Source organism: Natrix helvetica (assembly GCF_964273705.1).
Source record: "Natrix helvetica genome assembly, chromosome: 9".
Taxonomy (NCBI): Eukaryota; Metazoa; Chordata; class Lepidosauria; order Squamata; family Natricidae; genus Natrix; species Natrix helvetica.
The window spans coordinates 6,940,037-6,963,730 of NC_138560.1; the positions used below are offsets into that span (position 1 = coordinate 6,940,037).

A 23,694-nucleotide genomic window follows, 5' to 3' on the forward strand; every position below is an offset into this window, starting at 1 on the left:
CATGCCGTCATCCGCCCTGATGACACTGAGGATCAGGAATAGTAAACTCGGGACGTCACCCTGCATAGGGGCATCACAGCATCTCCCAGCAGGAATGAAACTCTCTGTTGCGAACAAACATTGTGCCTGATCAGACTCTTCTAATAGTCTGCCATTCGCATCCTGCTTGGTGCCTGGCTTTTACGTCTTACTTTTGCTATTCCTGCTTTTATTCCTACTTCCGTTTCTGGCTACCGGCGTCCTGCATTTTCTTCTTTAAGGGGTCCTCTGCCCAGGGTGTAAATACTTCTGTAGTTGTCAGAGCCTCGGCGGTTTCCTCCTCTTCCCATCGTTTTGCGATAAAATGGCAAACCCCTAAAATGTTTTTTTTTTAAAAAAAAAACAAACTTCAGTTTCCAGTAGAATGCTGTGTCTCATATTATCAACCTAAAAGCAGGATTGCTCCTTGAACTGAGCTCAATACTTCGGGATTCCATGTGGTTTTCTTGGAAAATTATTATTAGATTTTTTTTTATCCTACTTTTATATTTTATCAATTTAAGCTAGTAAACATACACATCTTTATATTCAATCAAGTTATGGCCACATGCCTGATATTTGCAGCTTCTATTTTCCTCACAAGAACAACCCTGTTACGTGAGTTGGGCTAAGAGAGAATAATTAGCTCAAAGTCACCCAGTTAACTTTCATGCCTAAGGAAGGCCTAGAATTCACCATCTCATGGTTTCTAGGTCAGCACTTTAGCCACTTTACCAAACTCGCTCCATATGAAAGTGATTTGCCATTAAATTCAGAGTTTTTTCTCCAACTCCCCAGTTTAAGGTAAAGTTCCGAGAGCTCTTGATGGTCTCCCAACCAAGCTGTAACAGAGTAAAACCTTGCTTAGCTTGTTTCCTTGGGATCAGCCAAACTCAGCTAGGGTGCTGATATCAACTGAAGGCCTTCATACTCTGATTAATGTCATGGAAACATAAACAAAAAGGAATTGAATGGTTGTTACACTTCAAGAGCTGCACTGCTTTGTTTCTTATGCCAAACTCAAAAGAGTACTGAAACCTGAAGAGGGGCTAAGTGTTACGTAAGAATTACCAAAAAGAGAGGTTCTCCTATAACCATTCTCTGCTTGGCTTTGTGCAGGCCTCTTCCCTCCTTTCACCTTTGGCCTTTATTCTGATTTTTGCTGCTAGTTTAATGAAAAGAAGGACTAGGTGACCTGATAGCAGTGTTCCGATATCTAAGGAGCTGCCACAAAGGAGGCCAACCTATTCTCTAATGCACCTGAAGGCAGGACAAGAAACAATAAATGGAAACTAAGCAGAGATCCAACTTAGAACTAAGGAGAAATTTTCTGACAGTGAGAACAACCAGTGGAATGGCTTGGCTCCAGAAGTAATGGGTTTTCTAACACTGGAGTTTTAAAGAAGCGATTGGACAACCATTGTCTGAAATGTTATAGGGTCTCTTACTTGAGCAGTGGAGTTGGACTGGAAGATCTCCAAGGTCCCTTTCAACTCTTGTTATTCTGTTACTCTGCTTCCCATACCTGCCATGGCAGCTACCACAATAGATAACCATCCTGGGATCATTGACCAGGAGAGGAAGGTATTGGGCTCATCAGTTGCGAATCTCATGAAGTTGAACAGTCCGAGTCCTCCTATGCAGCCTGAAAGACAAAAAAGGGATGTAGGTCAAGAAATGAGGTCTGTAAAAGTTGGATCCCAAAGTGGTTAGTTTTATCCCTAGATAGTCAGGATTTTGACTTTTTCAATTGGCCACAATAATCATGCTTACCAAAACTGGATATGGAAAGGGGAAAGCGCAGGAGTGTAACTTGGGATAAAAGATGATTGTGGTTCAACTTTTTGGCCATCTAATACCATTTTCAGTTTTGAGTCTCCCACCAACACTCCATCGTAATTATGTGTCTTCTGTTCACAGTGTTTCCCCTTAACTCTCGGGCAGGGGTGGGGGATGTCATTTCTTTCACACGTATTTTTTGTTTACTGCTTTTTTGAACAGCTACAAATACCCACAATTTCTAATAGTTTGGTTTTGCTAAACCCAAATCAAACACCACCAATGCAATTGAGGATGTGAATTCAGCTTAGCGGGATCTGTCTATGACTTGTACCTCATTTGAAAGGATGGAATTGAGTCTTCGGGTTCTGAGTTTGGGCAGTGCTGTCTTTCCTCCTTTGAGATTGAAGCTAGTTTAACATCAGTTCCATCTTGTTACAACATTTGGGAAATGAAACAGAGTGTGTGCCTTGTTTTTCTTACCTGAAAAAAAACTCAAAGTGATGGCTAAGTCAGAGTGGGAGAGCTTCTGTGTTATCTCAGTGGCAGCGAGCGAACGTGTGCCATAGATCACGGCTCCATAGCAAGCTACAGCAGAGATCAGCATTAAAATGATGGAGACGGTAATATAGACTAAGAGAAAAAGAAAGAAGCAGCAAATTGTGAAAAATCAAGCTAGAATCGCCTTCTAGAATCACCACAGCCTGCAGCTTTCGATCTGATTAACAGAATAACACCGTTGGGGGGGACCTTGGAGGTCTTCTAGTCCAACCTCCTGCTCAGTTAGGAGACCCAATATTATTCCAGACAAATGGCTGTCCAGTCTCTTATTAAAAACCTCCAGTGAACCCACAGCCTTTGTTCCTTTATCTTGCCACCTGAGCATCAATTTACTTCCTCCTGCCTGCAGAAATGCTGTGGATTTCTAGGCCAAATGGAAATCTTATTTGGAAGCTTTTTGGAAATACTGGATGATTCTTGCTGCTCTTTTGAAAGCTTCCCAGAAGAGAATATGCATGGTGAAGAGTTGCTGCGACGGAGGATCAGGTTCAAGTCCCCAGAGGGCATGCTGATGATGAAACGTAGCTTGGGAGGTCATAATGCCGAAGCTGTGATTTGTGTATTTATGTCAGAGATCAGGAGGACATAAGGATGGGGATTGTGCCATGATGTCCCCAAATCTGTGTCATTTTGAAGTAATCAGTTTGTTGCTAACACCTCTGGTTTAACAATAGGGACCTATAGAATAGAGTCACCACCGAAAGTTGCAGAATGAATTCCTAATGCTTCCTTACTTGAATGTTAACAATTAACCAGCAGATGGAGATAAAGACGCATAGAGAAGTAGGCAGGACTATAAATATTGTATAAACTGATTATCAGCAAGTTTAGGATTTTAAGAACAAATTTACTGGGTTTCTGGGAAAAAATATCGGGATTCCCCCCCCCCCCAGTTTATGCCCCCACTAAACTAAACACCAGCTGACCCTTATTGTGCTCCTTATTTAAAATGTCAGACGAACTGATTGCTATACGGTTACATATTTCTTAAAACGATGGAAAGATTGGCCCAGAGATTTACCAAATGGGCATGTAAGTGGCACTGTAGGCAATAGTTGGAACCTTCTGCATAACTGTTCAATAGGTCTACTTCGAAAACTTATGGTACCCACTGATGTTCTTTCTTCAGAGCTCATCCAAGGAAGAAAGAAATATGTCTTGTTTAGAAAACAAGAAGAGATGTGTTCGGTCCGATCACCTTCCATATTCTTTCAGTATTCTGGCTGTTTTCTTTCTTATCAGAACCTGGCAGTCTTGGGCCTTTATATTGCAATGCAGTGTGTAAAGATAGAGGAACCAAAAGCTGCAGATTATAAACATGAGATGAAGGTTGTGGCAGCTGTGCCTCTATACCAGAGTTTAGCAACATGTTGAAAAGCAGTGACTGCATAATTTTTTGTTTAAAAGTTCTTGTTCTGAGGAGGAGGCAGCATGGATAATCGGATTCCACTTCCGATATCATTGAACAAAGCAAGCATCTACCTTTTGCTCATGCCCCCCCCCCCCCCCAGCCATCTCTGACTGCTTCTAATTCCTGATTTTTACTGATACACTTAATTTATTGTGATTCTTTGCCATATTTTCTCTAAGCAAAGAGTGGTGGGTGTCAGAGGGGACAATTCTCATTATATCCCTGAAACTATTCTCTAAGGTAGAGTGGATTGAAAAAGATTCACCCATGTTGCCCACTAAACTCCATCGTCACAGAGAACATTCGCCTGGGCTCCAGTCTGTGCTCCAGCCCGAGGCTTTTACTGTTATTACAAGTAGTCCTCGACTTACGACCATTCAATTAACAACCATTCAAACTGAAAACAGCATTGAAAAAGGTGACATGATTGTCATAGCATCCCCATGGTCACATGTTCAAAATTCAGACACTTGGCAATTGACGTGTATTTATGATTGTCTCTGTCTTAGGATCATGCAATTGCCTTTCACGACCTTTCCCTGGGGGTTTCCAACAAGCAAAATCAAGGGAGGGGAAGCCAGATCTGGTTAACAACTGAATGATTTGCTTAACAACCATGGGAAATTGGTCCTAAAATAAGGTGTAACTCACTTAACAGCTGCAGCACTTAGAGCAATAGAACTTCTGATCCCAATTCTGTCAATTGAGGATTACCTGTACATTTATTTATGAGATGTATCCACCAACTCAATCCAAACCAATAATCAGTTGGATTAGTTCCATCTGTTGCTCTGGGGCTTAAAAAAATATTTTATCACCAGCAAAACCCTCCTAGAAAACCTAGAGGTTATTTCAAGTGATTTATTAAACACGGAGTGGCTGGGTTGACATAGAGTCATGACCATTTGGCTGGCTACACATTCCTTTTGTAGAGCATGCTAGCTCTGAGGCAAGCTGGCATCTCTGCCTTTTCCATTGCTGAGTGAAAGAATAATGGCAGATGGGGGAGCAGTCCAGAAAGGAAAAGGGGCCGAGGGAAGACTCTGAACAGGGCCTGGTCAAACGGAGTAGTGGCGCAACCTGGACTGTTATAGCAGCAACACTTTCAAAGTTCTGAAGATTCCATAGCCCTTACATGGTATTTCTTTCAGAAAGGAACATTGCCCTAGTTGGCAATCTGTCCATAATCCCCGGAAGACAAAGATGCCCCGGACAAATCTTTTGACCCAGTACTCTGTGCAGATGGCTGTCATGAGTAGACAAGTAGCTGTGCAAGAGAAGAAGATTCCACCTAGGCGGACCCAGTCATAGGCCTTCAAATTCTTGAACCACACAATGACGGGCCACTTGGAAAGGGACTCCTTGTAGCGGTTCATAATGATGGATCAATGGAAGGATCAAGACCGAATGCGCTCTCTTCTGAACCTCGGGAGGTACTTCCTTGTGGATGAAGTGTATAGAACCCACATCCTCACAGGGACACGACTATGTCTTTTAGATTACAAAGTTTTCACTCGGAACCTTTCTTGAGAAATGTACTGTAGCAGAGCAGGACAACGTTTCCATAGTAACCCCAGTGTTCTGGAAGTTCTGAAGAAGCTTGGTTTGGTATGTTCCTTCCATTGGATGTATGCCCAGTGTAGGCATCTATGGCTTTGGCTGCTTTGCCACAATGACATCCCCACTGCTCTATGGCATAGCAAGCTTACCCCTATGGGATGTGCATGCAATGTAAAGAAGCATCATGGTTCTGTGTCTTCCCCATATGCAGTGCTGCTCTTGTCTGATGGAATTGTTTGAACCCCCCAGGAGGCACTATGGAAGCCCACTAAAGTGACCAGAAAACTCTTCAGCTCCGGATTAGTAGAAGAGAAAGTCATTTCTTCTGCAGCACAGTGCATTTTTGTGTAATTGCTTTATTACCTACAGACTGATTGCTTTATTACCTATATATAGACCTTTGGACTGGTAATTATTAAACCAGAAGAAAAGCTTCTGGTGTTCCTATATTTGTTTAGAAGGAAATGTCACACAATTCATTGTTGCTCATTTTACTCCCATGTATTCCAAAGTAGAATTTTAAGCCTCTAAAGGAAACTCTCCCATCTTATTGTGCGCTAATTTTTGCTATGGGTTGTCCAATGGGTAAAAAATAAAACACAGAACTTGGACAGAGGCATTATTTAATTTAAGATACCCAAACAACATCCAAAGTCAATCTTATGCAACCTGAACATGGCTATTGTAAACATTCATATTTTAAAAAATCATAAATCAGAATACATTGGAATGGAATAATTTGCAAATGAAATGATTGGACACTTCTTGAAAAGTGAGTGAACAGAGGATGGTAATTCCAGAAGAAAAGAACTATTGAAGCAATCCTGATTGTGAAACACTAAAGACGATTCATATGAGCAGTGTTTTCAATCTTAACAACTTTAAGAGTTCAACTCCCTTAATTCCCTAGAAGATAGGTAGAATCTCACCACCCTTCCGAGCTGAAGATCTGGAGAAATAAACCCTTTCAGGCCTAGCAGATCTCTTAAAAGCCACTGGTAATTTTGCCACTTAAAACCAAAATTTTGCCAACATATTTTGGTAGCATAGTTTTAGGGACAGAGTGAGCTTTGGGAGCTGTAAATATAGGGCCTGATTTTAAAAGGTTGCCCTAGGGCAGGGGTGTCCAAACTTGGGAACTTTAAGACTTGTGGACTTCAACTCCCAGAATTCCCCAGGCTGGGGAATTCTGGGAGTTGAAGTCCACAAGTCTTAAAGTTCCCAAGTTTGGACACCCCTGCCCTAGGGCATGCTCCAGAACCTTTCCCCAAACATGCTTGATAGGCCATAGATCAGTGTTTCACAACCCTAATCACTTCAAGATGTGTGGACTTCAAATCCCAGGGTTCCCCAGGCAGCATCTACATGTTGAAGTCCACACATTTCAATGTGACTAAGGTTGGGAAACACTGCCATAAGTGATACTCAAAGCCTTACTTGGCAAGCAAGCTAATTATCAAAATTACTCCTAGTTACCGAAATCTCTATAAAATACAAGACAATAGTTTTGAAAAGTGAGCAAAAATAAGTATAACTGAGCAATGCCCTGGAGATGCTAAGATGCATTGTTACAGGAGAAGCAGGGATGAGGCAACCTCTTTGTTGAGAGAAAGCTTCTGTATAATTGGGCTTGGTCTCTTGTTGACCAAGAGGTTCATATTCTTTCATAGGAAGTAGATGGAGCGTTCAAGGAGGCAACGTGGTTGAAAATGCCTGCAAAGTGAGAAAACAAGAGCAAATAAAGGACCAAGAAGGCCAGCTTGAGACGCTCAAACCAACCTTTGATCACCCAGGCAATATTGTTTTTGAACAACTGTTTTAAGGTTGTGTTGAGTTGCGTGTGTAAACATAATAACCTGCTATCTTATAAATATATTGTTCTTTCCACTGAATGCAAAATAGCAATAGCATTTAGACATATACTGCTTCACAGCGCTTTATATAGCCCTCTCTAAGCAGTTTACAGAGTCAGCATATTGCCCCAACAATCTGGGTCCTTATTTTACCGATCTCGGAAGGATGGAGGCTGAGTCAATCTTGAGCCTGATGAGATCCAAACTGCCAAATGGCAGCAGCCAGCAGGCAGCAGAATTAGCTGCAGTACTGCATTCTAACCACTGTGCCACCTTTTTTTGTGTTTTTTTTTTAATGGCAGGAAATGCAATTCCTTTGAAGAGAAATGTTTCTGTTTTATGCAAATATTCTGGTCTCTTGATAATGTACTTTTCTAAGGCGGGAATCCATTGGGTTAGTGGAAAAGGGACATTTTTTATGGGAGCTCAAACCAACTAAATGTTTAAAAATATCCTCTGTTTCCAAGGTTATAACCGTTTGTCCTATAACACAGAGGTTCCCAACTCTCAGGTTGCGGACCGATACTGGTCCGCAGAAGTGGTTGACAGAAGTGAGGAAAGCTGCATCTTCACATGTACAAGATGTAGCACACGAAACTATCCCTTTCCACCCTCACTAAGTTGGTTGAGTAATTGTCTTCCAGAAACTGGTCCCTAGTGTGAAAAAGAAAAAATTGGATTATTTTATGACTCGGAATATTTTCATATGTGAACCATAGGATCGCCAACATGATTGCCAATGTCCGGTGAACGATATGGCAGAAGAAGAAAGAAGAGGAGGAGGAGGAGGAGGAGGAGGAGGAGGAGGAGGAGGAGGAGGAGGAGGAGGAGGAGGAGGAGGAGGAGGAGGAGGAGGTTGGGCAGTATAATAACAGACCAGTGCTTCTCAAATGTGGCTGTTTTTAAGTTGTGCAGGCTTCAACAACCAGAATTCCCCACCCACCCAGCTTGCTGGGAATGGAAGCCCACACATCGTGGCCACATTTGAGAAGAACTGGACTATGGATTAAAATGGTGGAGTTTCGGAAAACACTGCTGTAGACTCACCAGCCAAGAGAAACAATGGGAAAGTGATCCATCCAGCGTAGAAAGACCATGCAAAGGAGACTTGAAGTTGAGGTGATGTCTCCTCCTTCCATGTTTCAGCTGTATACACAGCTAGGGCAATTAGAGTGAAGAGTCCTTTCAAAAAAAGCAGAGAGAAGATCAGTGCTGGTTAACACGGCTCTCTGCTGATTCACCCTTGAGGTTTTTATTCCCCTCTTTGGTTTGCACATACACTGTGCAAGAAATGTTTGTGGACACCAAGTGTTTATGACTCTGAATTCACACCTTAGCTGCATTCGCACGTCCCCCTTAGCCTGACTCAACCCATTTCCTGAGTTCGCATGCTCCACTGAATCATGGACTAACCCAAAGGGCGGCGAATGTAACTGCTGCTGAGTTTACACAAAGTACTAAGCCACATAAAACTGAATTTTCAACTAAGTAAGCCTAGAAGGTTGTGCAAATGCATTTCTAGCCGATCCCTGACTCAATGTATTATATCAACGTAGCCATGGGATTATGGTCACCATTCTCTGAAAGCTCTTTAGTGTGTCTGCTTTCATTTTCAGAAGATTTTTGAAAGCGATAAATCATATTTGTGAAACCAGTTTCACCTTCACCAGGTAGATATCCCAAAGAAGATACAAGTAGGCCTTGATTTATGACCATTCATTTAGTGACTGTTCAAAGTTACAGCGGCTTAGGAAAAAAGTGGCTTCCGTCTTCACACGTACAACTATTGCAGTGTCCCCATTGTCACATGATCACGATTCAGGCCCTTGGCAACGGGCATCTATTTACAATGGTTGCAACATCCTGGGGTCACCCTCTGAGACCTCCCCAGCCAGCGTCCAACAAGCAAAGTCAATGGGGGAAGCCAAATCCACTTAACAACCATGCGATTTGATTGACAATCATGGCAAAAAATGCTGTGACTCAATCACTATATCAGTTAGTCCCAAATGTGGTGTGCGGTGACGCAGTGGTCAGAGTGCAGTACTGCAGGCTACTTCTGCTGCCTGCCAGCTGCCTGCGATTTGGCAGTTCAAATCTCACCAGGCTCAAGGTTGACTCAGCCTTCCATCCTTCCGAGGTGGGTTAAATGGGGACACAGATTGTTGGAGGCAAGAGGCTGAAGCGGTATATAAGTCTAAGTGCTATTGCTAAATACGTTAAGGGCTATGTATAGCAGCCTTTATTACTAGCTTTGGTGGCAAAGGCTCTTGGGTTCCTGTGGCCCTTTCCCTTTGCGGCTTCTGCAAAAGATACCCTTTGTTTGCTCACTTTGGGCAGCAGTTTGGTCTCATGGATTAAAGGAAGGGATGTCTTCCCTTAATGCAAGACATTTTCCAGAATGCTCATTCTCTGGAAAACCTTATCAGGTGAAGTCTTTTACTAACCTCCTCTAGGAATTTCCTAGTAATACTCTTGTTTTGGAAAGTTTCCTCTTCAGTTGTACAGAATTTCTTCTGGCTCTTTAGTATTTGAGGCCATGATATCCGCTCAGTTACCAAAGGCTTCAACTGAGTGTTGATTGTTTGAGAAGTCAGTTGAAGCCTTATTGAAAAAAACTTTGACCCTCCCCAGATCCACCTCCAGGAGAGAATATCTTGCATTCTCTTTGAGATCACCCTCCCCGTGACTAGAGACATCTCCTCTTCACCTTTGGTAACACCTACCAGCCACGTAGGCAGCCACGGAAGCAATCAAGGGTTTGCCTAGGATGCCACACATGGAAGGCATGAAGGTGGCAATCAGGAAGAAGTGTAATGCCAGCGCCACCAAAGAAGCCATAATGAGAAACACACGGGCAGCTATGATGTAGCCTGCAAGCAAAGTTATAGATGCAAAAGGTTATGTCTGTTTTCAATTCAATAAAAGTAATGTTCGTTTGTTTTGTTTATTTATTAGATTATGCCTTTATTATTTTATAAGTAACTCGGGGTGGTGAACATACATAACTTCCCCCTCCCGCTTTCCCTGCAACAACTACTCCATGAGGTGGGTTTGGCTGAGAGACACAGAGCATGATTGGCCCAAAGTCACCCTGCCAGCTTTTATGCCTAAAGTGGGACTAGAACTCACCATCTCCCAGCAATTGGCCCAAAGTCACCCAGCTGGCTTACTTGCCGAAGCTGAGACTAGAACTCATGTTCCCCTGGTTTCTAGGCCAACATCTTAACTACTGTGCCAAACTGGCTCTCAATATATCAGAGCATCCTCGTCTTCAATAGATAGACATGCATATGTATATGTTTATGTATTGTTTATAATTGTATATTTTTATGTGTTTTAATTGTACGCCGCCCCGAGTTCTTCTGGAGAGGGTGCGGCTAATCAAATAAAATTTGATTTGATTTGAGATAGCTTGTTCAGAAAACATTCTAACTACCTTCCAGAAAGGGAGCCACCAAGAGGGGCTCATGGCCTCATCATTTTGCCACTAGAGTACTGCAATTCGTTCTAGGTGGGCCTGACTTTGAAGACTACCCAGACATAACAGCTGTTACAAAACGTAGTAGCCCCAGTACTGGTGGTTATTGCCCACTGAGAGACATTACACCTGTGCTTTATGCCTTACCTGGATTGCAAGGTATACTTGATAACCCAGTGTAGTCATGCTGTCACATGACCATGGCAATGTCTTTGGACAACATGGCTTGCTTAGCTATGAAACAGAGATGAATGCCGTGTCCTATAGTCAGATACGACTGGACAAAGGAAACCTTTATCTTTTTGTGTTACTAGGAGATTAATACTGTATAAGATTTATGCACACAATAATGTAGGAGATGACCCGGCTGAGCCTGAGGGAGGGATCAAATGTGTCATCAGTCTTGAATCTTCCCCCCCACCACCACCACAAGAGATCTAAGTCCAGCCCACCTTGAATTCCTTCTACCTTACCTACCACCAATTTCCTCTGGCTGTTAGTAGTTCAGATTCTTGTAATAAAGCTTGCAATAAATCTTTATATCCATTTGAGCTGTGGTGGTGCAGTGGTTAGAGTGCAGTACTGCAGGCTACTTCTGCTGACTGCTGGCTGCCTGCAATTTGGCAGATTAAATCTCACCAGGCTCAAGGTTGACGCAGCCTTCCATCTTTCCGAGGTGGATAAAACGAAGAGCCAGATTGTTGGGGGCAATAGGCTGACTCTGTAAACCGCTTAGAGAGGGCTGTAAGAGCACTGTGAAGTGGTATATAAGTCTAAGTGCTATTGCTATTGCTATTTGAACTGTCTATATCTCCTGATATCCCTGGCACCTAACAAAGACACAATACACACAAATGCTGATGCTCCTTATTGGAAATTCTTAAGAGAAAAAATTGAAAGCCTTCCTTCCATAGAACTTACCAAAGGCATCCTTTACAGCAAAGCATTGGCTTTGGATTAATCCAGGGTTCATGCAGTACTGCCATAGCCCACTGTGGGATGTCCCACCAGGACCAAAAGCTACTTTCCAGTAATCGGTGCTGAGCGCCATCAAAAGTAAGCTGATGCTCATGGATGCCATCAATACGCTGACGATACGGCAACACAACATCCTGATGCGAAGACAAAGGTCTTTCAACAGTCACTTTGCTGGGTATCTAACTTTTAGAAATCCTAGAGGGGGAAAAAAAGATTAAATGGAGACAACTTAACCCCAGGAAACGAACATGGAACAGCATTAGAAGGACTGTATGTGAGTGTATTTGTGTGTGTGTTTCACTATTTATTGTTCTTTGGTGCAGAAGAGTGTGGCGAAGTCACTGGAGTGGAACAAGAGAATTCTTGAGGGATTATTATTATTATTATTATTATTATTATTATTATTATTATTATTAAATTTATAAACCGCTCCCTCTCCCCGAAGGGACTCGGGGCGGTGTACAGACAAAGGTTAAAAATACCATATACATAGAAAGACATCAGAACCCCGTAAAAACAAATTAAATAAAAATCTGTATAATAGTAATAAAAATTAAAACAACTTAAAAATCTACCCCAGGAATTTAAAATGCCGGCCAGGAGGGTTGAAGATTAAAACTATGATTGGGCCAGGCCAGCTAACTGGAACAGGTGGGTCTTGAGTTTCTTGCGGAAGGAGCGGAGGTCAGTGGTGATTCTAATATTGGAGGGGAGGTCATTCCAGAGGGTTGGGCCCATCACAGAGAAGGCCCTACTCCTGGGCGCTGCCCGCTGGCATTGCTTAGTGGACGGCACCTGGAGGAGTCCCTTTCTGTGAGAGCGAATTGGTCGTAGGGATGTATGGGGCAGGATGCGATCCCGCAGGTAACTAGGTCCTGTGCCATGGAGCGCTTTAAAGATGCCCTGGTGGCACAACGGTTAAAATGCAGTATAGCAGGCGAACTCTGCCCAAAGGCTGGAGTTTGATCCTGACCGGCTCAAGGTTGACTCAGCGTTCTATCCTTTTCAGGTCGATAAAATGAGGACCCAGATTGTTGGGGGCAGTATGCAATTCTAAACTGCCCAGGATATGCTCTAAAGCACTAATGGGGTGATACATACACCTAAAATGCTATTGTAATTGTTGTTTGATTTTAAGGACAAATTCACACAACTTCTACTAAGATCCAGAGGAGGTTAGCTATAACCCTCAGATAGTCCCCAGGATTGGTTGGGTCTATAGTTGATTGCCCCCTTCCCCCTGCAAGGTAGAAACAGGAACAAATCCCTATAAAGCAAAAAAAAAAAAAAAAAGACAGCCTTCCTCCAAAAGTAGCAGAAAAGGTTTGAGTGGGTGAAACCTTTCAAATTCTGATTATGGTGGCATCATTTCTGATCACATCACTGGAATGTTGGGCAAGCTGAGTCATTATTGGGGGAGGGGGGCAAGGAGGGAGGGAGGGAGGGAGGAGGGAGAGAGAGAGAGAGAGAGATGTCGCACTGCTGAAAAATCACTATTTTGCTTGCAAATCCAAATGCTTGAGCCAATACTGTTTTGGGATCTGCAAAACTGTAGCACGTGAGAGCATATAACCACACTGCATTTGAAGATTGCATGAAATGGGAATGAGGAGGAAATTCAGAGAGCAATAAGCCGGTTGATAGCTTTCTTCCATTTCCGTGCCATGCTACAGTATCTCTTTTTTCCTTCCTTGGATGTCCCGTTGTGTTTTTTCCAGATAGGACATGAAAAAGATCCTTGGAAACAACCATTTCCCTCTTAATTTATAACCAGAATAACAGAGAGTTGGAAGGGACCTTTGGAAGTCTTCGAGTTGAAAGGTCTCCAACCTTGGCAAATTTTAAGACTTGTGGATCAGAATTCTGCTGGCTGAGGAATTCTGGGAGTTGAAGTTCACAAGTGTTAAAGTTGCCAAGGTTGTAGACCCCTGTTCTAGTCCAACCCTAATCATAATTCCTCTTTTCTTTCACAGCGCAGTGTTTGTAACAATGATTTATGATTTATGATTTTATTTATTTAAACTTATTAGTCGCCCCCTCTCCCCACAGGGACTCGGGGCGACGTACACAAGCAACAGTCAACACAGTGTCATACAGAGGAGATAAAAAATAAATAAATAATTACAAAACTGAAAAAGGTTAAAACCTCAATAACATGATAGATTTGAGAATTCACTTCCCTGGGGAGCATATTATAGAGGCGCCACCTTCCAGGGGAGGGTTTAAAAAGATCTGCAGCAGAGCGAAGCGTAAATGCAACCATTAACATTCTCACTCTGAAAGGTGGTGAGATGCGGGTTGGTTTAGTGGTTACCTGAAGCCTTTTGCAGAGTCAACCATGGACTTCACTTCAAGCCACTTCCTGCATCCTTTTTACACACTTGAATGTCTCGGTGACTTCAGCAAAAGCCCGGAATTTGAATGAGTGGGTTTAGAAGAAGGGGAGGGAGGGGCTTTCTTCCAAAACCCTTCATTATTATTTTTTTCAAGACTTAGGATGATCTACAGCAAACTTCATGTTCTCATTAACTTTGGAATGAGAGAAATCATCTTGCCATGGATTTTAATTAATTCAGCCTATTATTTCTCTGCAATGTGAGCTAAGGAAGTGGAGCAATAATCTGGAGGAGGTCTCAGGCATGAGGGTCTCAAGAGCCTTCTTGGGTAGCATTAATCGATTTATATCTTAAATCCTCCCAGGGAGGAAAGAGAAGAAACAGGAAAGATGGTAGCAACAGCTTTTTGAGGTCTTTTCTCCCACAAACAGCAGTTCGTTAACCCTCAGCAAGACCGAGATGCAGAGTTAAGGAACGATTGAAAGTGTGAGAAAAGCTAACTTGAAGAATCCCCAAAGAAAAGCTGATTTCCTCATTTGTAAGGAATTTAAATGAAAACTCAACGGGAGTTGGCTTTCGTGTGGCTTGTTCCTGGGATCACCGCAGCATCACTTAGGGGCCAGAATAAGCTGCTGTTTCCAAGGGGAAACTCACCCTCCAAAAATATAAACCCGCTGAAAAAGATCTCACGGTTTAACCATGTGTGCTGCAAAGCTAGAATATTAAATCTTCTTAGAGCTTGCAATACTGTGGAAGAGAGGTTTTCACCTGACTGCTACTTGCCCTCTGCAGTTGAGATGAAGGCATTAGAGTTGGCTTCCTGGGGCCCTTTCCCTTTGGGGCATTGCCCTTAACCTTCAGATTATTCCCTTGTGCCCACGTTTTCTTTTTTTTATGGGCCTCCTCTGAAAAAAAGTGAGAGGAAACCAGGGGTATTGTCATCCTTACCTGAATCTTCTGGTAGAATGGTTCTTTCCTGAGACAAAGGTGATCTGAAGGACCCAATGGAGAGTAAAGGCTGAAGGAAGGAGCTTTAGAAAGAGGACTTCCAAATGCTGTAGGTGTAAAGACTGAAGAGCCAGCAAAGCCGACTGGATGCTTTGATGTCTCGGCGCTATTAAAGCTCACCTCTATCTTTTTTTGATCTTCACCCACCCACTTCCTTTCCCTCGTTCACGCTTCTGTTGGGGTCTGTTTCTCTTCTTCACCCTTCGCTTCTGAATTAGTTATATGTTTGCGGCTGCAGATTTTCATTCCTATCTCTCTTTTAATCTGAAACTATCTTTGCAAGAATTGCCTCTTGAGGCCCTGGCCAACTTCTGAAGTCAGGAGCAACTTGGCTAATTGTTTTTTCCTCAAGGCCAACGTTTCTCAGCTTTGTCAACTTGAAGATGACTGGATTTCAATTCCCAGAATTCCCCAGATAGATAGATAGATAGATAGATAGATAGATAGATAGATAGATAGATAGATAGATAGATAGACAGACAGACAGACAGACAGACAGACAGATGATGATAGATGATAGATAGATGATAGATAGATAGATAGATAGATAGATAGATAGATAGATAGATAGATGATAGATAGATAGACAGACAGACAAACAGACGATGATAGATGATAGATGATAGATAGATAGATAGATAGATAGATAGATGATAGATAGATAGATAGATGATAGATAGATGATAGATAGATGATAGATAGATAGATGATAGATAGATAGATAGATGATAGATAGATAGATAGATAGATAGATAGATAGATGATAGATAGATGATAGATAGATAGATAGATAGATAGATAGATAGATAGATAGATAGATAGATAGATAGATGATAGATAGATGGATGGATGGATAGATAGATGGATGGATGGATGGATGGATGGATGGATGGATGGATGGATAGATAGATGATAGATAGATAGATAGATAGATAGATAGATAGATAGATAGAGTTGGAAGAAATGTCCATCTGGGTTCAGTTCCAAGTGGGGAGAAAGACACTGGAATCATGGAGACTGCTTGAAAAGATGGTTTAATGGTGGACAGGATCACATGGTTTGAGGTCCTGGGGGGAAAAAGGGAAGAGAGGCTGAGAGTACCCTGGTTTTATGCCCTCTCTGGGCTTTTGAATTTGAGCTTGTATTCTGATTGGTTGTCAGACTCCCATGGAGCCATGCAAGGGCTGTTCTGAGTCCCAGACTTGGTTGAGTCTTCCTGGGTGATGTTGTAATGAAAGGGCTTTGGGCAATTCCACCTATGGCTCTGCCTGAAGGAGGTAGATCTTTGTTATGTGGAATAGACTGGCCCAGCCCTTAATGGCCCATTAACAAAGGTGGGGGCTGAGTTTTTGCCTCCCTTTTAGGGAAAATATTCTGCCCTTTTAATATTTCCTAAAATATTTCATTTTTCTAGGAGAGGGGTGGGTGCTAACTTCCTACGATAGATAGATATAGAAAGATGGTGAGATGGATACACACACACACACACACACACACACACACACACACACACACACACACACACACATATATATATATATATATATATATATATATAGAGAGAGAGAGAGAGAGAGAGAGAGAGAGAGAGAGAGAGAGGTTGTTCTATCAGGCAGACAGACAAACAGAACATTTGGAAAGAAATATTTTATATTGGGAAAACAGAATACTGACTACAAGCAATTCAACATAGGTCATTAATAAACAGGAAAATTAAGGGGTTTTTTTCCCCCAGAGTCTTTGCAATCCTTAAGAGAGAAAGAGAGAGAGAGAGAGAGACAACAAATTTCAGGTCGGCCATTTTGTGATTTCAGAATCTCACGGGATTTCTTCGAAGCAATCCACCTCACGCTCTTGCTATGTACAATTTGCTTTCCTTCTCTTCAGCCTCCCAAAACAGAGAAGAGGAGGCAGAGGAACTCCACATGGAGGAGCTGGTAGACTCTTTGCTTTCCTTGTCAGACAAAACAGCTCCATGCATCAGCATATGTTGGTGGGCCACAAGCCCTAGAAAACCTGCATGGCGGATAGAGAGGGCAGAGCAGAAGGCCGTGAGAAAAAGTACGCTAAACAATTCGAACATCCACTAAGTCATTTTCTGGACCTTCCCAACGGGTTATGTTTACAGGTAGTTCTTCACTTACAACAGGTCACTGGGGCCATTCAAAGTTACAACAGCTCTGAAAAAAAGTCACAGATTTTCGCACCTAGGACCGTTGTGATCTGCCCATTAGTCACGTGATCAAAATTCAGACCCTTGGCGACCGACTCACATTTGTGACCATTGCAATGTCCCCCGGGGTCAGGTGATCCCCTTTTAGTGACCTTCTGACAAGCCAAGTCATTGGGCAAACCAGATTCACTTAACAACCGTGTGACTAACTTAAAACCGCTGCAGTGACTCACTTAACAACGTCTCAGAAGTCTCAGAAAACAACTCAGGACTTCTCCCTGGTTGTGGGAAGGAGAGGGGTACTTTCAGATTTCTGGGTTTGCATGGATGTTACAGTTGGCTCCTTGTATTTTTTTTTTTATCATCATCATCATCTCTATTAATTGTTGTAACTTTTTGTAGTTTGGAATTGTTTGACACTCAAGGTCCCTACGGATTAGGCTGATCTGTAAGAATAGTCAATTCTCTAAATAAATGGCCCGACTTATTTAGGTTCATGCACATGCTTTGATCTCATTATCTCAGTAGCATCCCCCTTCTGCTTTTCTCATCTGAGGATACCGATGGACCAGTGCCAGTGGTGGGTTCCGGATACCGGTTGCAACGGGGTCCGGCGTCCTCCACATGAATGCGCACAGCGCATCCTATGTTCCAGCAAAGCTTTTGCAAGCCTCCGTGATGCTCCAGCTGGTCAGTGGGGCGGAGCGCAGGTGCTGTACGCACTGTGTGCGGTAGCGCCATAGAGTTTAAAGACAGGTAAGGACGATGGGCGGGCAGGTGGGCCCTCCGGAGCACCAGAATGGAACAGTACCCAGTGCTCCGGACAGGAACCGGTACTCCCGTACCATGGTGTACCACCTAAAACCCACCACTGACTGGTGCCATTGTTAACAACCATCCCCTCTCCCCCAAATAAACTAATAGAAGCCATCTTTATAGACTCTCAATGTCAGATGAGGTTTGTAAGCTACCTAATCCACTCTTCGCTCATTGGAAAACATAACATGATGTTTTGGAGCATCCCAAAAGATGGCTGCCCGCCTTCCTCTGAGGGAATCCTATATTCCCCAATTAGGAAATTGATCCTAAAATCGCACCACCACCTCACCAAAAAAAAACACCCTCTTGAAACACACAAACGACCCATGACCTTCTTCCGTCTCACCACTTAAAATAAAGAAGGGACAAGTGGTCCAGGCCAGATAGAAAGTCCCCTGATAGGTGGTGACAGATGTTCTGCTGATGCCGTGTGTGGAGATCCGGATGGTGTAAATGCTTAGGCCGAGAAACACCAAGGCAGCTGTGGAAGCACAGGAAGATGATCAACTAGATTTCTTCGAGACTCTTTTAAAGACTTTTAAAGACTTTCTTGTTTTTATATTTTAAAACAAGGTTAGCTGAGTAACCGTCTGACCTTGATGGGATTGACCCATCCCACCCGCCCAGGCAATACAATACAATACAATACAATACAATACAATACAATACAATACAATACAATACAATAGTAGAGTTGGAAGGGACCTTGGAGGCCTTCTAGTCCAACCCCCTGCCTAGGCAGGAAACCCTATACCGTTTCAGGCAAATGGCTATCCAACATCTTCTTAAAGACTTCCAGTGTTGGGGCATTCACAACTTCTGGAGGCAAGCTGTTCCACTGATTAATTGTTCTAACAGAAAGGGCACACTGTGGACATAGGTCCAGGAATTCCATTTGGGGGAATCAAGGAGAATAGCATTTTCTGCCATGGCTCTCCTGTCCTCTAGAATCTTTTCTCCTGTCCTCTGGAACCTCCTCCTGGGTGATATCTACCCTGACCTTCTTGGCCTTCTGAAGGACCCTGAAGACCTGGCTCTGCCAGTTGGCCTGGGTTCCTGATGGAGGTTAACAAATTGAGGTAAGACCCCATCTTCCCCTGTGGGCAGTTTCCTCATTTTCTTGTCATCTTTGCTCACTTTTAAGACAATTTTAGTCCTAATGTTCATTGTTTTAATGTTTTATCTTTAAAACATTAGAGCTGTAAGCCTCCCAGAATTGCCTCTAGGTGAAATGAATATAGGGTTTATGATTAAGTAAGTCCATAAGTCAGTAAGTAAGTAGTCAACTCTGAAGCGAACCTGGCTGGTGCCATTTTGGAGGTTTCAGGGTTGCCACAGTGTGAAGAAGGGATAGGGAGGGAGGGACACAGTTAGATGGAGGTTTGTAGCCAAAACAAAATAGTTTCCTGTGAGAACCAAGGTCATTCCAACAGGTGGCTGGAAGGAGGAGGAGCACCGTATCCAGGCAACCAGCCAGCACTTAGATTGGATAATGTGGCTGTTTGGGAAAACTTTCAATCAGGTGAAAGCCACAGGAACTTTCAGAGTCGGTTTTTCACCAGCTTGTGCCAATATGATATTGCCAATAAAACTGTCCTTTGAAGAACTTGTCTGCCTCAGAGTTATTCTTTCTATGGAGTTATTACTTGGAACCCTGATGTAAGTAAGTAAGTAAATATATTTTTAGTAATTGAATGCCCCCCCCAATTCCATAGGTTTTTACCTGCGATGAAAGATCCCACCGCAGGCACCAGATACCGGTACGTGGCAGAAGTGGCGGTATAGCGATAAGTGATGCTCATAAATGATGCTCCAACTAATCCACAGAAAAGGGCCATAATCAGGAGAGTCTTGGCACCATTGACATTGGCTGTGATAGTCATGACAACAAAACAGAAGATTGCTTGTTAGAAGCTGTTCTGTGTGTGCACCACAGGTTTATACACCTCTTTCCAAATCCGAATTATACATCAATCAAAATCGGCTGGACACTGTAACAGATCATTTTATGTCCATACCTGAAACCTTCTCTAGCCTTCCGAGATCCCATCTCTAAAGTATCAGGAGCAACTATTGACATATATCAGGCTCTTTCAAAATTAGTCACCCTTTTATGCACTCACCAAGGAATGCATGCAGATGTGCATTTTGAGGTACCCAAACTGCTAGAATGCTCTGGAAAACCTAGTGGAGATTTATTTATTCAATTCTTGTAGCCACCCTCAAATCATGTGACTCTGAGTGGCGAACAATCACAAAACAATCCTGTAGAATTCAATGTACTATATGGCAGCTGAGGGGGGGAAAGTGCCATCATGAATAAATACAGCCAGGAAACAGGGCCTTTACTATATGTTCAGAGTCCGAGGCCTAGACACAAAGTGAGAACTACAAGGCCCTGTGAATGGCCAATGTGGTTGGGGTCATCCTCAATTCTGAAGGGAGAATGTTCCAGAAGGCTACAGTAGAGAAGGCACCTCTCGTAGTCTCCACCAGACAACATTCTTTGGTTGATGGGATCCATAAGATGGGATCCCAACCCGGATGGACCAAATTGGATGGGTAGAAACCACTCGGAGAATATTGTCCCTGAGGTAACTTGGATCCAAGGGCTTTAAAGGTGACAAACTAACGCCTTGAATTGCACCCAGAAAAACACAGGCAATCCATGCAGCTCAGGCAGAGGTAGTGTTACATGTTTCTAATATCCATCTGCTACCCTTGCTGACAACCCTGATCTGGCCAGAATCATCTTGGAGCTTCAGTGATGCCACACTACAGTGAGGGATAGGGAGTGGTGGGGATTAGAGATAGCTGGAGTTGTATAGTCAAAATAAAATACTTTCTCTTGGGAAACAAGGACATTCTCACACCTGGCCAGAAGAAGGAGGAGTCATGTCACCAGGCCAGCAGTCTTGATTGGCCATGTGACTGATCGCTTGGGATTATTGAGGTAAAAGCTTCTTATAATTTGATGAAAGCCAAGGGGCCCCTCAGAGTCGGCTTTTACCGAATATGTGCCAATATGATATTTCAAAATAAAGCTATTCTTTCAGGAATCCACCTGCCTCGGAGTTCTTGCTTGCAATGGATCTATTATTTGAAGCCTTGACACTTGTATTTATATTTGGCACCAGTTGAAACAAGGTGATTTAGAGGTGCACCGTGAAGAGACATACTGTAGAAGAGTTTTAGAAGGTACGGTGGGAAAACCCAACAAGGTTAAATAGCCACTTTGGGATGACTCTTGACTCAAACTTGAAGGAGGAGCCCTGGAGAAAGGTGTTAGGTAAGCTCCCCGTTAGAAGAGCGATTGCGCACAGAAGCGTAATGAGAGTGGTGTGGAAGAACACACATAAACCAGCATACAGGGACAGTATTTTACTCGTGAGGAAAATAGAGGTATTCAGAGTTCAATTTACACATGGTTCAGTTATCCATCGAACACAGTCCAGTATCATATAATCAGTTCAGCACACAAAGTCACCAACAGTAGCAAAACTCAGAGTAACTCACGATACATTTAACAAGCAGTATCCACCAATCAGCATCTAACAAACAGAGAGCTAACAGTCATTCTGGCTCCATCTTATGGCTGCTTGAGGTAACAGCAACCAATCCCATTAGAGCAGTACTTAAAGAAACAGTACTACTCTCATGGCTTAAATATTGCTGACCCAACCGTTAGCTTACATTCCTAACAAAAGGGACCCTATCAATTCTGGGAAGCAAAGGTTGTGGACTCTCTTACGTGCAGAAGCAACAAGATTAGGGCACACCAGCTTTAAACAGACTTTCCAAAGGCCACTGTAGTAAATCTGCATCTCGGTCTCAACTTTGATCCATTGATGATCCATGATAACAAAAACCAGACTCAAGAGAGTGCCGAGGGTGAACCCCGTAGCCATTCTTTCACTCCATGACATGGTTGAATTGAGAAAAGTTGAGGCTTTTCTTCGTGCAGATGTCTTCCTCTTAAGGGAAGCTCTTCACACCCAACTCAATACGGAGAAACGATGAGTATCCAGACAGACACTGGATCAGAATCTGCCCTTTATTCCATGGAATGATGAGGAAATCATCATTCTGCACCACTAAACCTCAGAGCCCACACACACACACGCACACATGCACACGCACGCACACACACACACACACACACACACCATTCTAGGTTCCATAACTGGCTTCTTGGTTCCCATGGCTGCCATTGGACAGTCCATCAAATGAATGTTTTCAGCCAGCAAGTGTGGTAAAGCTGTGACAGAATTTGCTCTTTTGGTTTCCTGAATTCTTTCTTAAAAGAGAGGTCTTGTTTTCCTATCACTTTCATGAGCTGTATTTGAATTTATTTTGCTGAAGCAAGGTGGTCAAGACATTGTGTCTCAATGATCCAAGTCCCAGAATGACCCAGTAAGAAAACTCCACAACTTATTGTGAACTTATTGCAGCGAAGAAAAAGACATAAGTCACTGCATTTTGTTTATTTTTTAAAAATTTCCCCTCCCCTTTCCCCATTGTCTTTATTTCTATTTTATATTACTTCATTGTACATTGGTAAGCCCTGGTGCCAATACACTCTCAGTGCTGGGTGTCCACATTTAGGTGATTCTTACGATGTCTCCCCCGAAAGCTTCCTTTCCTGAATGTAAACATGTTTGGTGGAGTCATGCTCAAATCCTATCAGTATGAAAAGGAGTCCTGGAAGAAAATTGAGAAAACTCAAGCTGTTAGTATAAGTGGAGTATGATCCCTCTGCAGCAACATTGTGTTTCAATACGTACACAATCACCTCTACAACTATTCATCATAAAATGAGCCATGGTGGCGCAATGGTTAGTGTGCAGTACTGCAGGCTACTTCTGCTGACTGCCGGCTGCCTGCAATTTGGCAGCTCGAATCTCACCAGGCTGAAGGTTGACTCAGCCTTCCATCCTTCCAAAGTGAGTCAAATTGCCCCAGATTGTTGAGGGAAATAGGATGACTCTGTAGACTGTTTAGAGAGGGCTGTAAAGCACTGTGAAGCGGTATATAAGTCTAAGTGCTATTGCTATTGCTAATCTCCTCTAACCTGTGTGCCAGAGTTTTGGCAGCATGGAATTATTATGAGATAAACCCAGGAGCAAAACACAGCACACAGAGCCTTTAGACAATTAATGGTGGTTTATATACAAATATACAAACATATACATGTAGAAAAATCCCTTACCACTCAGCGATGAACACAAGGAGAGAAATGAAATAAACAAGAGAGAGGCACACCCCCTAATGGCCACCTATATATAGGCACCTCTTAAAACAGTAAATGACTTGTGTGGACCCCACCAGAGTTTTAAAGATGCGATACCTGTATTGCTGAATCATACTCATTGCATCAGTTTACAGATTACATCTTACAACCTTTTGTCAGCTGGCAGCTATTAAATCCTCATTACTTAACACCGTGGCATGACTAAACTGCCAGAGCACTTGAGAACGTACATCCTTTGTGAGCTTCATGTTCACACCTTGAGGAAGGTATGCATGGAATGTGTTTCTGAACCTGGCTGCTAAACTGCTCCATCAGTTTTCTCCCCACTTCCTGCCCATGGCAACTCGAGAGCAGGCGATGATTGTTTTGTGAGTTGACACTGTATCCATATGTTCCAATCCTTTCTTAACACTCCCTGCAGCCTTCAGCTACTAGATAGTTGGGTATGGACTCACCATTCAGCAGG

At 42.9% G+C, this 23,694-nt stretch overlaps 2 protein-coding genes across 2 annotated transcripts; both read right to left on the reverse strand.

Moving 5' to 3' along the window:
- Positions 1 to 6,856: 6,856 nt before the first annotated feature.
- On the reverse strand, positions 6,857 to 14,975 carry LOC309397122 (protein NKG7-like). The gene is made up of 5 exons (XM_081962873.1): positions 14,926 to 14,975; positions 11,585 to 11,836; positions 9,909 to 10,055; positions 8,230 to 8,364; positions 6,857 to 7,042 (listed from the first exon to the last, which is right to left on the reverse strand). The coding sequence occupies exons 2-5, from the start codon at positions 11,772 to 11,774 to the stop codon at positions 6,984 to 6,986; spliced, it is 531 nt and encodes a 176-aa protein (XP_081818999.1). The 5' UTR covers positions 11,775 to 11,836; positions 14,926 to 14,975; the 3' UTR covers positions 6,857 to 6,983.
- On the reverse strand, positions 11,828 to 21,885 carry LOC309396475 (uncharacterized protein; the record flags this gene model as incomplete). Its single annotated transcript, XM_081961635.1, has 5 exons — positions 11,828 to 11,836; positions 14,746 to 14,882; positions 18,324 to 18,458; positions 19,701 to 19,847; positions 21,729 to 21,885. The coding sequence occupies 5 exons, from the start codon at positions 21,883 to 21,885 to the stop codon at positions 11,828 to 11,830; spliced, it is 585 nt and encodes a 194-aa protein (XP_081817761.1).
- Positions 21,886 to 23,694: the final 1,809 nt, after the last annotated feature.

What these genes read in the sequence shown, in the direction of transcription:
- LOC309397122 (XM_081962873.1), bottom strand. Translation starts at nt 11,774, where the DNA reads ATGTTGTGTTGCCGTATCGTCAGCGTATTGATGGCATCCATGAGCATC. An exon ending in TGCTGTAAAGGATGCCTTTG is followed by an intron (nt 10,056 to 11,584) that starts GTAAGTTCTATG and finishes CTTTGCTTGCAG; the next exon opens with GCTACATCATAGCTGCCCGT. An exon ending in CGTGGCTGCCTACGTGGCTG is followed by an intron (nt 8,365 to 9,908) that starts GTAGGTGTTACC and finishes TTTTTTTGAAAG; the next exon opens with GACTCTTCACTCTAATTGCC.